This window comes from Chiloscyllium plagiosum, chromosome 9 (assembly GCF_004010195.1).
Source record: "Chiloscyllium plagiosum isolate BGI_BamShark_2017 chromosome 9, ASM401019v2, whole genome shotgun sequence".
Taxonomy (NCBI): Eukaryota; Metazoa; Chordata; class Chondrichthyes; order Orectolobiformes; family Hemiscylliidae; genus Chiloscyllium; species Chiloscyllium plagiosum.
In genome coordinates this window covers 65,537,231-65,553,426 of record NC_057718.1, presented here as the reverse complement: position 1 = coordinate 65,553,426, position 16,196 = coordinate 65,537,231, and the positions used below count along the sequence as shown (strand labels likewise).

General features: G+C 41.5%; 1 protein-coding gene across 2 annotated transcripts in view; it reads right to left on the bottom strand.

Annotated features, from left to right (window-relative positions):
- Positions 1–16,196, bottom strand: part of cnksr3 (cnksr family member 3) — a 194,636-nt gene that overhangs the window by 129,841 nt on the left and 48,599 nt on the right. For both annotated transcript variants that reach the window (XM_043696125.1, XM_043696124.1), the window contains exon 2: positions 10,647–10,810. In XM_043696125.1, coding sequence (XP_043552060.1) covers positions 10,647–10,810 — 164 coding nt within the window. The remainder of the gene's footprint in view (positions 1–10,646; positions 10,811–16,196) is intronic.

Genomic DNA, 16,196 nt, shown 5'->3' with positions numbered 1-16,196 from the left:
GGAAAAGACCTTGTCTATTTATCCTATCCATGTCCCTCATGATTTTATAAACCTCTATAAGGTCACCCCTCAGTCTGACATTCCAGGGAAAACAGTCCCAGACAATTCAATCTCTCCCTGTAGCTCAAATCCTCCAATCCTGCCAACATCCTTGTAAAGCTTTTCTGAACCCTTCCAAGCTTCACACCATCCATCCGATAGAAAGGAAACCAGAACTGCACGCAATATTCCAAAAGTGGCCTAACCAATATCCTGTACAGCCACAACATGACCTCCCAACTCCTATACTCAATGCACTGACCAATAAAGGAAAGCATACCAAACGCCTTCTTCACTATCCTATCTACCTGCAACTCTACTTTCAAGGAACTATAAACTTGCACTCCAAGGTCTCTTTGTTCAGCAACATTCCCCAGGACCTTATCATTAAGTCCTGCTCTGAGTTGCCTTTCCACAATGCAGCACCTCGCATTTATCTAAATTGAACTCCATCTACCACTCCTCAGCCCATTGGCCCATCTGATCAAGATCCTGTTGTACTCAGAGGTAAACTTCATGGTTCTCTACACCTCCAATTTTGATGTCATCTGCAAACTTACCAACTATACCTACGTTCACATTCAAATCATTTATACAACCTTCAAGTCAGTTCTGTATCCAAATGGCTAGATCTCCCTGGATTCCATGAGATCTAACCTTGCTAACGAGTCTCCCATGAGGATGTTAGCTGTTTTACCATTACTGGTTTGCTGGTTTGCATTACTAAAATGTCAGTGAATTTCAGCCCAATTATTACATAAAGCACTGCATTGTATCTAGTGATATTATAATAGGTATACCAGTCCACTAAAGATTATTGTGTATTTGTGGGATAGGATTTGAAGTTTGGAAAATGTGCGAAAGAAACCTATTCATGTACAATGATTGCGTTTTGCCAGTTATGTATTGGGAAGTGCATTCAATTGCTTGTAAGAGTATTAGGAAGTCAATTACAACCAGCTATATGGCACGAGTAGAAAGTTAACCATTTCCATACAACTATTCGTATTTGTAATGTGGCATTAATCTCCACAATGCCTCACAGAACTAACTATGTTTGGCAGACAACAGAAGGCAATACTAGGATGCAAGCTTTTTTTAAAAACCTAGTTTATTGATCAGTATTTTATAAGCGATATAAGCGATTTGAGCCTGAGATTAAGGGAGAAATTTAAAACAGCTGAATGATTGGGTGGGGTAAATTAGGAATAAGAGGCCAAATTTCGAAGAGTGCAGAGATGTGGTAGACTTATATTCCAATGTTTCCACAAACTTTAATTCATCCAAAACCATGTTGGTCATGTCTTAATTTTCTCAAAATTCCATCACACATTACACCTGTGCTCAATGACATATGGCTCCTGAGAGGAGGACAAAAGTCCAAGTTAAAACTCCTGACTTTTAATTATTGTGGCCTCACTGCAATATTCCTTCTGTACTCTTCATTTGCGGTAGCAATAACAAATAGATGGATAAGAATTCCAGCAGTCAATGATAGACAGTATGGAGGATCTTGGTGGCAGAGAAGATATGGCTCCCAGCTCAGCTTAGTTGTGAATAGGATTCTGAAATTGTGAATACTGGTTTTACCTCAAACAATAGCCAAAAGCAAATGGGACAGGATCAATAGCTGAAAAAAAAAATGGTTTGTGCAAGGATACAAGACAACAGGATAAATTTTGCAGCCAACATCAAAAGCACAGTAAAAGCTTCTACAAAACATCCGGCAAATTTTCTGAATGATGGCTAGTACGACTGATAGATTATTTTCAGCATGGCATCCTCTCCAGTGGATCTAAACTGTCAATTGGAAACAAAATTTCAAGATTTCTCAAAAATCGGACAAAGGAACTCTTAAAGATAGATCTAAATCAGAGTATAAAATCATGTACAGAAAGCAAAATAAAGATGGGATCAAAATGAGATTTCTACACTTCCTGGTAATCTTTTATCTCCAACAAATTAAAGTGTGACAGAATGATACTTCACAATTGTAAAATTAACAATGTTTAACAAGTAACTTATTCCTGAATACAGCAGTCCCACATACCTCTGGTGTGTTTAATGCAATTACCCAGACTTTGCAAAGAAATCTATCAGCAAAGGTCTGAGGCGGCCAAGGGTATACCCAGTAGCAACTTCTGTTTTTTTTTTAAGGTGTAAATGCTACTGCTCAATTTACTCCTTACATTCTTAGAGTCACCATTTAGAGCAGCCCAGTGGCTCAGTGGCTAGCACTGCTGCCTCACAGCGCCACAGAACCTGGTTTCATTCCAGCTTTGGATGATTATCTGCATGGAGTTTGCATATTCTCCCAGTGTCCATGTGGGTATGCTTCAGTTTCCTCCCTCAGTCCAAAGACGTGCCGATGAGGTGGATTAGCCATGAGAAATGCAGGGTTACAGGGATAGATTAGGGAGTTGGGGCTAGGTAGGATGCTCTTTGGAGGGTTGGTGTAGACTCAATGGACTGAATGGCCTGCTTTCACAATGTAGGGGTTCTATGATTATGATTATTCTTCAAGCAAAACAGGGTGTGTGATAGTTTATTTGAAGAAGTCATTTCTGTGAATCCACCACGTGCCCAACAAGTAAAATGCTGAAAATGTGTTGCTGGAAAAGCGCAGCAGGTCAGGCAGCATCCAGGGAACAGGAGAATCGACGTTAATGACAAACCAATTGTAGCAACAAAGGTGATAGGAGAGGAAAATATCAAAAAAGGTGGATATCATCTTTACACAATTGGAATCCAATATTTTCAGATATTGATCTTATAGGCAGTCTGAAGACATGAATCAGAAGTGGCTAAGGATAGATCACACAGGGACTCTCAGGTGAAATGATCAAACTAAGGAAGACAAACCAGAGTAAGACACAGTATCTATGACTGAATAAATAGTAATTATTACAGTGGTGAGCTTTCACAGGTTGTCTTTAATTAATGTGAGATGAAGAGGTTAGGGGGAGGAAAAAGGAAGTTTGAAATCTGCTTGACAGAAAGTGTGAGTGGTTTGATTGTTAGACATCAGAAAGGGGCCACAGACATTTTCAATGCTCGGGTGGTTATACTCAGACATTGGCAGCAATCGATGTCTAAGTCTCACAGTGGATAGACTATGGGCTTCCAAAGTTTGTGACAGACAGGCTGCAGATAGCTGTGCTTTAAACTAAACATTTTCAGATTGAAAAAAGGTTGGAGCTCTCAAGAAAAGCCAAATCAGTATTTCCATCCAGACGTGAGGCTCATTTGATTTTTGCAATCCATTTGATCATAAAAATAGGCTTTGACAGAAGTGTTTCTGAGGCCCATATCTATTACAAAGACTTCAGACAGATACAGAAACAAAAAGCAATGATTGACTGTGAACAGGAGGCACAGAAATGCTGTGATGTGACTTTGATAAGGACATTTTAAAGCTGCAGTGAGGAAACCCAACTGAAGAAATTAGGAGAAAACAGGCACGGTTTTGAGAAGCACATGGCCTTGCAATGTATATTCCAACATTATAGGCAAAATGTTTCTTGCAGAGTATCAGTCTACCACAGGGTTTGGATCTCAAGTTAACTTTGCATAGTTCTTGTCAGGCCTAAGGTGCTAAGGTGGCTGAACATTTCACTCGCCCTCCCACTCCACCAAGGACACGTAGGTCCTGTGCCTCCTCCATTGTCAAATCCTAACCACTCGACGCCTGGAGGAAGAATGCCTCAGCTTCTGCCTTGGGACCCTGCAACCACATGGGATTAATGTGGATTTCACCAGTTTCCACAACTCCCCCCACCTTATCCCAGTCCAGAGCCTCCAACTTGGCACTGCCCTCTTGACCTGTCCATCACCAGGGCAGCACAGTGGCTCAGTGGTTAGCACTGCTGCCTCACAACACCAGGGATCCGGGTTCGATTCCAGCCTTGGGCAACTGTCTGCATGGAGTTTGCACATTCTCCCAGTGTCTGCGTGGGTTTCCTCCCACAGTCCAAAGATGTGCAGGTCAGGTGAACTGGCCATGCTAAATTGCCCACAGTGATAGGTGCATTAGTAGGGAGTACAGGAATGGGTCTGGGTGGGTTACTCTTTGGAGGGTCGGTGTGGACTTGGAGGGCCAAAGGGCCTGTTTCCGCAATGTAGGGAATCTAGTCTAAAAAAATCCTTTCCCATCTATCGGAAAATCTGGACTTTCTCCCTGTATCTGTACCTCGCCACCACTTTTTCTCCTACCCATTCATGGGATGCGGGCATTGCAAGCTAGACCAACATTAAATGAAGTAACAGTGGTGACCTACCTTCCTTAGGTTTTTAGGTACTCTCAATGTGCTGTTATGAAGATAATTCTAGGGTCTTGACCTAGTGATAGTGACTGAACAGGAATCTAATTCCAAAATAGGACAGTGAGACAATTGGAGGAGAGTTACTTGCAGTTGTCGTGTTCTCAAGCATTTGCTGTCCTTATACTCTTAACTGCTTCTGTGAAGTGTTTTGGGATATTTTAACATGTTTAATATGTTTTATAAATTGAAGTTATAGAGTCATACAAGCGTACAGCACTGAAACAGACCCTTTGATCCAATTCATCCATGCCAACCAGATATCCTGACCTTGCTGCTATCATTCTTGAACAGTTCTATTTGACATTGAAACAAACAGTCATCAAGCAGTTAGGACCTTAGTTTAATGACTTATTTAAATCAGTAACTCCAAAAATATATGTATTTTTGTGATACCACAACTTAAACTAACGATAATCATTACACACCTCAACAGAATAGAGAATAGTCCATCTGAAAGCAGCAAGGGACAAATTAGGTGTGCAATAGTTAGCCTTATCTTCGAATGAAGAACCCATAATAGCGTTTCACCAACCCTAAAATGTATGATTCATACATAAAAGTCAAAACAGATGGAGAATGTAACAGCCTTCCCTCAGTAAGGCAATCAAGTTATAGGAACTTCAGGAGATGGCTGCCAAAAGACAAGGAATGTCTAAACTAACCAACTCCAGTAGCTGTAGATGTCCTAGTTCTTGAATAAAATTAGCTACAGTCTCAAACTCTTCACTAATCCTTAAGCAAAAAAAAGAGATTGAATACGTCAATAAGTCCTATGAATCTCTCAAACATTATGTCAGAACTTATGCCAAGAACATAACTTTGTACAACCCTCCAAAGTTACTGACTTGACCATAGAACTCAAAGCCATTAATAACTAGGACCTACTATAACAGCATTCCTAGAACATTTTTATTTTGTAAAATTAGAGCTCATTTTTCATCAAGGAAAATCAGTTGGGTATAAATACATTACAAGTTAGATATTCTTAATGAAAAATGAATACCATGCAAGTTAAACGTATTCATGGAAAAGAGGACTGCATCATTGAAGAGATATATATGGGCACAGAGTACAAGATCCAAGTACCAATGGCAAATTTGAACAAAATGTACACTTATGCTAATATCTGAAGAAATTTAATGTTAAAGTATAACAATTCATCAGAATGTTGCCAAGGGGAGGTAACTAAAGTTTCAGTGAAGTAGACCCTGTTCCTTAACTGAAGTAAATTAACCTTTTTTAAAAAAAGGTGTCTTAAAATGTTGTGAATATGCATAGAAGATTATGTCCTTTGGAGATTCAGTGAGGATTGAATTAACAATTTATTGTTTTCATTAAAAGTAGGAGATACTAAGAACATTTTTATTTTAAATAAACAATTACTGGAAAATGGTACATGGTGTCACAAAGAACTCTTGAGGCAAAGATTACTGCATCTTTTAAAAGCAAAAACTGGATAAATAAAGGAAGACAGGTTTCAGGAGAGCCCAGGAGGTTGTAGCATTACTCTGGGACAATCTTAGCAATGAGCTGCCACATGCATAATAAAATGGACAACGTTCAATGGACCTGTAAAATAGAAAGAAATGCAAATCTCCTTTTATCCCCACATACACTGGGGTTGAACTTTCCCTGCCAAACATGGGCATGTTTGCATACAAGGAGTCAATTCCTGAAAGACAATGCTGGGCTTGATTCACAGTTCATCATTAGACTCACTTCATTCTGATGGGAAAGCAATTAAGACAATTAAGAAGTTTATTTAACTCTGCATTTTGACTTTGCAAGCAATGCATAGTTCCAAGATATTTTTAAAATCTTGTCAGGGTGAAGGAGACAAGTGCACAGCGGGAAGTTATTGATCAATGAGAACTGACCTGCTAGCAACAGTATGAAGGCTGAAATTAGTAAGCTTGTGGAAAGCCACAATGAAACGCTAGTATTTTCTGGATTTATTACATTTGCGTGAACGCATGATTTTCTAAGAACAGCAACTTTGTTCACAAATACCAAGTGCCCAAGTTCTCTGTGCTCCACTTCAACATCTTGTCTACAAGTATTTGTGATCAAAATGGGAACTACTTATTTCACTATCGTTTGAACACACTAAGAAGGAAATGCAGTTTGCTGCAATCCAGTAGCCACAGTAACAGGAACAGCAACTTTAACAGCATTGGACTTTATAATAGTTGCATGCAGCCGTACACAGAGTTGCAATTCAAATGAAGGCAAAGGAATGGGATTTCTGAAGAGGATAATGTCATGCCGACTCACATTTTTTAAATAAAGACATACGGAGCTCCGCATTTCTAACAGGAGACTCCAATCAGGGCTCCTTCATAAATGCAGAGCCAAACAACATTGTGATAGATCCCTTGTAGAATAGAAAAGCCATGAGAAAGCAAATCATTTATTTTCCATAGTAGTCTGCTGCTGTACAGAGGAACCTCGATTATCCGAATACCAATTATCCGAAAATTGGATTACACGAAGGAGATCTCGAGTTCCGATGGAAACATTACAAAGACATGGTTTCCAACAGTGATCACATCTTTTGTTTACAGTGATTAAACAGGCACCGTCTCCAAATGACAGCCTGCCTGCCCTCTCTCTCTCCTCACACTTTCCCTGGAGTTCTACAAAGGGGTGTACCCTAAAGCCTCCTTCCCCAGATAATCTCTCCAACGTTGTCCTGTACAGGGCAAAGGTGGAACCTGTCAAAAAGTTGCAGTAAAAAAGTTGTGTGGCTGTGTGCACACGCACTATATGGAGACTTTCTCCACAAAGGCAACTGCAGCAGACTTGTTGTTGGTGTCCAGTCCAGCTGCCCCGGAGAGGGGGTGGGGGTAGATGTTGCGGGCAGGGGGAGGTATTGCACAGGGTTGGGGGCTGGGCCGCTGCAGTCTCCTGAACAAGGAGCAGACTTTAAAAGCTCCAAGCCCCAGAGGAATGCATTTAATCGGTTAACCGAACGAAAGAGTGCCCGCCCATCAAGTTCGGATAAATAGAGGTTCCCCTGTATTCTGAAAGTAAAGTTCCAGGCATCAGCGGCAGACACTTTGATGGTATAGGGAGGTGTCAGATCCAGCAGTGGAACAAGGGAGTTGTAGCCCACATGCGTCATGTACAATAAGTGACTCAAAACACCAGTATCTTATGCTTTAAGGTTTCCAGTGATATTGGCTTTGACATGAATGAGGGCAGTTGGACCCAGAAAGCTGGTAACTTCACATAAATTTCCCTTTTTAAAAAAATTTAACCTATTTTTTCTAATAAATCTAAACAGAGATATTATTACACATTTCTGAGCAAATTTCTTCAACTCAGGCCTCCACAAGTTCAGGTGTAGGGACACTACTGCTGCTCCACAAGAGGGTCTCACTTAATTTCCATTAGTCCAAGGGTGCCTTGATTTTAAGCAATCACTATCTGATGAGTCATTTGTCTTTGTTAACTGAAAAGGCTTCAAACGTGTTTATGTGCAGATGGTCTGTGGCCACCACAAGAGCATCATACATAGGTCTGCATCAGATATCAAGGGTGCTACCATGATTGTTTTATCCAACATTAGAATCTATAGATGTTCTCTCTATCAAGTAGCCTCAATGGCAGGACCCTAGAAAGCAGAGGATGGCCAATGACTGCTGACGCAGTGAGGAACTCAAAAGTATATAGAGATACAACAGGAACCAAATCACTACAGCATCATCAATGGAGCAAACCAATGCACTGATTAAGCTGAGGCCCCGCTGTCTAGATAGATTCAGAGATGTTCATCAATACGACTTTGGAAGAGGTTCGAAAATTGTCATATCCTGCTGTGCCCAGCACAAGGCACTGAAGAGGGGACTGAAGCTGTTGCGAGAGAGATGGAGAGCATCTTACAACCGCCAAAGAGAAACTTGATGTGTCATGGGAGCATAGAGATTTAACTGCCAGAGAAGTAAATAACAGACTCACCCAGCCAAGTTTCACCTGAAGTGCGTGGCAGCAATACTTACAAGCTTTCCGCCAAGATGCTCGTATAACTACCACACCTCAAATGGACCTCCTTATCACATTCACCCAGGAACCAATCGTAGTTACGAGCTGTTCTCAAAGCCGATTAGGGCGCATGGTGTTGGGGGCAAGGTACTAACTTGGATTGAAAGTTGGTTGGCTGATAGGAAACAAAGAGTAGTGATAAACGGCTCCATTTCGAATGGCAGGCACTGACCAGTGGGGTACCGCAGGGATCAGTGCTGGGACCACAGCTTTTTATAATATATGTTAATGATATAGAAGATGGTATTAGTAATAACATTAGCAAATTTGCTGATTTTACTAAGCTGGGTGGCAGGGTGAAACGTGAGGAGGATGTTAGGAGATTACAGGGTGACCTGGACAAGTTAGGTGAGTGCTCAGATGCATGGCAGATGCACTTTCACGTGGATAAATGGATCCTTATCCACTTTGGTGGCAAGGACAGGAAGGCAGATTACCACCTAAGTGGAATCAATTTAGGTAAAGGGGCAGTACAGAGAGTTCTGGGTGTTCTTGTACACCAGTCAATGAAGGTAAGCATGCAGGTACAGCAGGTAGTGAAGGCGGCTAATAGCATGCTGGCCTTCACAACAAGAGGGATTGAGTATAGAAGCAAAGAGGTTCTTCTGCAACTGTACAGGGCCCTGGCGAGACCACACCTGGAATACGGTGTGCAGTTCTGGTCTCCAAATTTGAGGAAAGACATTCTGGCTATTGAGGGAGTGCAGTGTAGGTTCACGAGGTCAATTCCTGGAATGGTGGGACTACCTTACGCTGAAAGACTGGAGCGACTGGGCTTGTATACCCTTGAGTTTAGAAGACTGAGAGGGGATCTGATTTAATAATCTTATGTCTCAAGGATTGGACACTCTGGAGGCAGGAAACATGTTTCTGCTGATGGGTCAGTGCCGAACCAGGGGACACAGCTTAAAAATACAGGGTAGATCATTTAGGACAGAGATGAGGAGAAACTTCTTCAGCCAGAGAGGGGTGGCTGTGTGGAATGCTCTGCCCTTTGGGTTCATTTAAGAGTTGGATAGAGCTCTCAAGGATAGTGGAATCAAGGGTTATGGAGATAAGGCAGGAACAGGATACTGATTAAGGATGATCAGCCATGATCATATTGAATGGTGGTGCAGGCTTGAAGGGCTGAATGACCTACTCCTGCACCTATTGTCTATTATCTATTCTATTTACCAGGATGAAACTGAGCCAGGCGAACGGGGTATGCAGCAGAGAGGAGGCACGAGAATGCCAAACTCAATCCTAAGCCTTCATTCAAATAAAAGACCACTTAGGAAAAGACACAGCTTTCAACCAAGAGCTGTGGATGACTCATTGTGAATTGCATCCACAATGTTGTCTTATTCAAGCAGTGGGGGCGGCACGGTAGACAAAATGGCTGAACTGTTTATGTAGCAAATTAAGAAACATCAGTCTGCAAACGAGTTTAAAAATCCTTAAATTTCTACATCCCTCCTGTATGGTGAAGTAACAAAAAGAAAATCTCCCGGTAAGAGTTCTGATTCAGCCTTCCTTCGTAAACTGCTCTCCCTTACTGAAAGGAAAGTGGAAATGACCCTGTGACACTAAAAAGAGCAAGTCAACAAGAGAACTGATGTACCCAAACCTTCATGTCCTCAAAATAATAAAAAAAAGTTGAAAGAAAACAATTCATCGACATTCATGATCCATGTTTACAACTAAGTGCATGAATGCTATCCACCTCGAACATTCCTTGTGGTAGCAAACCCTTACATTCTTGCCACTGTTTCTCCAGAATTCCATATTGAATTCACTCGTGATTATTTTATATTCAGAGCCTCTAGTTTTTGGACAACCCTGCAAATGAAAACACCTCTAGGTTTATACTCTAAAACCCTTTCTGATTTTAAAGATATCTATCACGTTTCTCCACAGCTTTCTCCTTCCGAAGATAAAAGGTTCAGTCCAAATCACCTTTATAAATTGTTGGTACTCTGGAGATCCACAAGCCTTTGGAGAATCTAGTCTAGAAGTTATTCCAATAAAATCATCAGACATGATGATTTTATTGGTGCTCCATAAGTAATGAAAAACAAACCTGTGTCATGGAAATCTTTTGTATCAAATGTTTAATCATATAGATAAAACAACAAATAATACATTAAAAAGATATGGTTACTCTCAAGAGCAAAATAGATTATGTTTTAAAAATAAGAAACCCAATGAATTGGCTACAGTGGAACGAACAATTTTGAAGAAAATAAAACAAAACCCTACCAAAGCACAAAGCAGATCCACAGCTTCCAGGATCAGTTCTTGGTGACCGATGCGAATTACTCCTAATTCTTCAAGGTCCTGGTGAGTAATCTGTAGGAGCTGCTCACCATTTATCTTCTCTCGCTCAAAGTTGCAAACGTAACACTGTAAGCAATCATCCAGCCCTACATAATAAAGTGAAGATATTAAATAATTAATAAGATTTATTTGTACAGGAAAGTTTATTTACCTTCAAAAGTACATGATTCATGCTGACTTGATGATGCAAAGCTCAGTTTTCAAAACAGTTTAATGACATGGACATAAACAAGCAACAACTTGTATTTGTAGAGCAACTTTAACAGTCAAACATAGATGCTTCACAGAAGCATGGGCAAACTATATTTCACAATAAGCAATATAAAAAGTGATAAGCAGCTGAAGCAGTAAAAGTAGGTCAAGTAGGACTCCTTTGAACTAGAAAAAGGCCAGAAGGTAGGCAAAGCAATGTAACATTTTCAATTTCCATCACATGCCAGCAGAACATTGAAAGGTGTGCAAGTGAATACTCAGGATCAAGTGACTGTGATGGCTACACAAATCATCCAACAGGTATTCAATGTTGGGCACTTGTGACAAGTTAAATGACCATCTGGGAAAAGTACTGGAGTGCTGTTGATATACCTGTTAATATTCAGCACCTAAAAGAGAAAAAAAAAATGGCAAGAAAAAAAAAACTGTCTCAACAAGTGCTTGGCCCTGAAAACAAATTATAATTAACCTCAATCAATACAGAGACCTTGAATGAGAAATATAAAATGACCCCAGTTCAAAAGCAAAGGCTCCAGCAACATTTCCTCGAAGTATACAACTTAAAAAAAAGGAAACACAGTGATGCATGTTCATAATTGGAATCAAGTATGTAGAAACACAAGACCACTCCTGGTTAGCCACCTCCTGAGCCTGGTTAAGATCACGGCTAACAGGATCAAAACAGTTAGCAGTCTAGGGGTCATTCATCCTTTGTTCAAAAAAGAAAACAGGGACAGGCCAGGTAATTACACAGACTACCTAGTCTGACGTCAATGGTAGGGAAATTATTGGAAAAATTTCTCAAAGAAGAATTCATCAATGCTTGGAAAGGAATTGATCAGGATGGTCAGTATTGGCTGGCCAGCATTTACTGCCTGTCCTTAGGTGCCTTAAGGTGGTGATGGTGGTGAGCTGCCTTCTTGAACCACTGCAGTCCACACGCTGTAGGTTGACCCACAATTCCTTGCAGATTGGAATTCCAGGAATTTGAATGTGGAAAGTGTAATTATAAGTTGGCAGATGGCATGAAAACTGAAGTGGAGTGAAGAGAATGGTCTCAGGCTACAAAAATAAAATTGATAGAAAAACTCAGCAGATCTGGCAGCAGCTATGTTGAAAAATCAGAGTTAATGTTTCAGGTCAACTGACTTCCTCAGAACTTTGTGAAACTGAAGTTGTAAACTATATGGGATGAATCTGAGGTGGAGACAATAACTGAGGAATGCAATATGGGCTGTGGAAGAGAGTTTTATCAAATACCTTGGTTGAACACCAGGAACAATAATGAAATTAAGGACGGTGGACAAGGAAAATGATTGGAAGAGAAATCCGGTCAGAGAGAGGAGCAGCACTTCAAAGGTGTTCATACCTAGAGTTCTGAGGAAGTGTAACTCAACCTGAAATGTAAACTTAGACATCTCTTCACAGATGCTGCCAGACCTGCTGGAACTTTCCACTAATTTGTTTTTGTTTCTCATTTCCTACATCCACAGTTCTTTGAGTCTCAGGCTCCAGTCAGATATTGAACAGCTGGTAAATTGGGCAAAGCAATGTCAGATTGAATTTAATCCGGATAAGAGAGGAGTGATGCATTTTGGGACATCTAATAAAGGAAAGATATACACAATGAAGTGTAGGTCCCGAGGAAGTACTGAGGAACAGAGGGACCTTGGTGTACAAGTCCATAGATCCCTGAAGGTATCAGCACAATTAACCAGAGTGAAGGGATCATACAAGAAGATGCACTTCATTAGCCAGGACACTGAATATAGAAGCAAGGAAGTCATAGAATCATAGAGATGTACAGCATGGAAACAAACCCTTCAGTCCAACTCGTCCACGCCGACCAGGTAGCTCGACCCTATCTAGCCCCACCTGCCAGCCCATATCCCTCCAAACCCTTCCCATTCATATACCCATCCAAATCCCTCTTAAATGCTGCAATTGTACTAGCCTCCACCACTTCCTCTGGCAGCTCATCCCATACTCATACCACACTCTGCATGAAAAAGTTGCCCCTTAGGTCTCTTTTAGATCTTTCCCCTCTCACCCTAAACCTATGCCCTCTAGTTCTGGACTACCCGACCCCAGGGAAAAGACTTTTCCTATTTACCCTATCCATGCCCCTCAATTTTGTAAACCCCTATAGAGGTCACCCCTCAGCCTCCGACGTACCAGGGAAAACAGCCCCAGCCTGTTCAGCCTCTCCCTATAGCTCAAATCCTCCAACCCTGGCAACATCCTCGTAAATCTTTTCTGAGCCCTTTCAAGTTTCACAACATCCTTCCGATAGGAAGGAGACCAGAATTGCTTGCAATATTCCAACAGTGGCCTAACCAAAGTCCTGTACAGCCGCAACATGACCTCCCAACTCATGTACTCAATACTCTGACCAACAAAAGTTCTGGTTCCCATGCTATCAGAAGAATGTCATTGTATTAGAGGGTGCAGCGTAGATTCACTAGAACGTTGCCTGGGATAAAAAGTGTTAACACGGGAGGAGGAGACTGGATAGGCTGTGTTTCTTTTCGTTGGAGCAGAAAATGTTGAGGAGGTTGGGGAAGTGGGGGTGGAACTTGATGGAGGTATAGAAAATTATAAGCATAGACAGGAGTTAATCTTCCCCACGGCAGACATGTGCAAGACCAGAAGGCAAAGTTTAAAAAGGCAAGGAGCAAGTGGTTTGGGGAGATCCGAACAATTGTTTTTCCAACCAGAGTGCGGCAGATATGGAACATGTTGCCTGAGAGGGTGGAGGCAGGTACTCCTGCAACATTAAAGCAGCAGCTGGAGGAGTACTGAAAATGCCCAGGCGTAGAAGGCTATGTACCAAGTATAGGTAAATTGGATTAACAGAGTTTGGTGCTTCTGGGTCGACATAGTCTTGGTGGACAGAAGATCCTGTTTTGATGACTGCATCACTACTCCATATATCACCTTTCCCCATATCCTTTAATATCCATCTCAATTTTAAATTAATTCATCACTAATTTAGAGTCAGATGTACAGCACGAAAACAGACCCTTCGGACCAACTCGTCTATGCCGATCAGATATCCTAACCTAATCTACTCCATTTTCCAGCACTTGGCCCATATTGCTCCAAACCCTTCCTATTCATATACCCATCCAGATGCCTTTTAAATGTTGCAATTGTACCAGCCTCCACCACTTCCTCTGACAGCTCATTCCGTACAGACATCACCCTCTGTGAGAATGTTGCCACTTAGGTCCCTTTTAAATTTTTTCCCTCTCACCTAAACCTATGCCTTCCAGTTCTGGACTCAACCACCGCAGGAAAAAGACTGTCTATTTATCCTATCAATGCCCCCACATGACTTTATCAACCATTGTAAAAGGTCACCCCTCAGCTTCCGACACTCCAGGCAGAACAGCCCTGGCCTATTGAGCCTCTCCCTATAGCTCATATCCCTCCAACCCTGGCAACATCTTTGTAAACCTTTTCTGAACCCTTTCATGTTTTACAACATCTGTCCAATTGGATGGAGACCAGATTCACATGCAATATTCCAAAAGTGGCCTAACCAATGTCCCTGTACAGCCGCAACATGACCTCCCAACTCATGTACTCAATACTCTAATCAATAAAGGAAAGCATACCAAACGCCTTCTTCACTGTCCTGTCTAGCTGTGACTCTACTTTCAAGGAATTATGAACCTGCACTCCAAGGTCTCTTTGTTCAACAACACTCCCCAGGACCTTACCATTAAGTGTATAAGTCCTGCTAAGATTTGATTTTTCCAAAATGCAGCACCTCACATTTATCGAAATTAAACTCCATCTGCCACTCCTCAACCAATTGGTCCACCTGATCAAGATCCCATTGTAATCTGAGGTAACCTTCTTCACTGTCCACTACATTTCCAATTTTGGTGTCATCTGCAAACTTACCAACTATAACCTCTTATGCTCACATCCAAATCATTTATATAAAATGATGAAAAGTAGTGGACCCAGCAGTGATCCTTGTGGCACTCCACTGGTCACAGGCCTCCAGTCTGAAAAGCAACCCTCCAACACCATCCTCTGTCTTCTACCTTCAATCTGTTCAGTATCGAAATGGCTAGGTTTCCCTGTATTCCATGTGATCTAACCTTGCTAATATCAGTCTCCCACGGGGAACCTTGTCGAATGCCCTACTGAAGTACATATAGATCACGTCCACCACTCTACCCTCATCAATCCTTTGTTGCTTCTTCAAAAAACCCAATCAAGTTTGTGAGGCATGATTTTCCATGCACAAAACCATATTGCCTATCCCTAATCAATCCTTGCCTTTCCAAATACATGTAATTCCTGTCCCTCAGGATTCCCTCCAACTACTTAAGACCATAAGCCATAGGAGCGGAAGTAAAGCCATTCGGCCCATTGAGTCCACTCCGCCATTCAATCATGGCTGATGGGCATCTCAACTCCACTTACCCGCATTCTCCCCGTACTTGTCCACCACTGACATCAGGCTCACCTGTCTATAGTTCCCTGGCTTTTCTTTAACATCTTTCTTAAATAATGGCACCATGTTAGCTAACCTTCAGTTTTCTGGCACCTCATCTGTGACTATCGATGATACAACTATCTCAGCAAGGGACCCAGCAGTCACTTCGTTAGCTTCCCAGAGTTCTAGTGTACATCTGATCAGGTCCTGGGGATTTATCCATGTCTATGCATTTCAAGACATCCAGCACATCCTCCTCTGTAATATGGACATTTTTCAAGATGTCACCATCTATTTCTCCACATTCTATATCTTGCTCAGTAAACATGGATACAAAATACTAGTTTCGTATCTCCCCCATCTCCTGTGGCTCCACACATAGGCTGCCTTACTGATCTTTGAGGGACCCTATTCTACCCATAGTTGCCCTCTTGTCCTTAAAATGTGTTTATAAAATCTCTTTGGATTCTCCTTAACCCTATTTGCCAAAGCTATCTCATGTCCCCTTTTTGCCCTCCTGATTTCCCTCTTCAGTATAATCCTACTGCCTTTACACTCTAAAGATTCACTCAATCTATCCTGTCTATACCTGATATATGCTTCCTTCTTTTCCTTGACTAAAACCTAACATCTCTGGTCATCCAGCATTCCCTGCACCTACCAGCCTCTCCTTTCACCCAAACAAGAATATACTGTCTCTGGGGATGCTCGTTATCTCATTTCTGAAGGCTTCCCATTTTATAGCCGTTCCTTTATCTGTGAACATCTGCCCCCAATTAACTTTTGAAAGTTCTTACATCAAG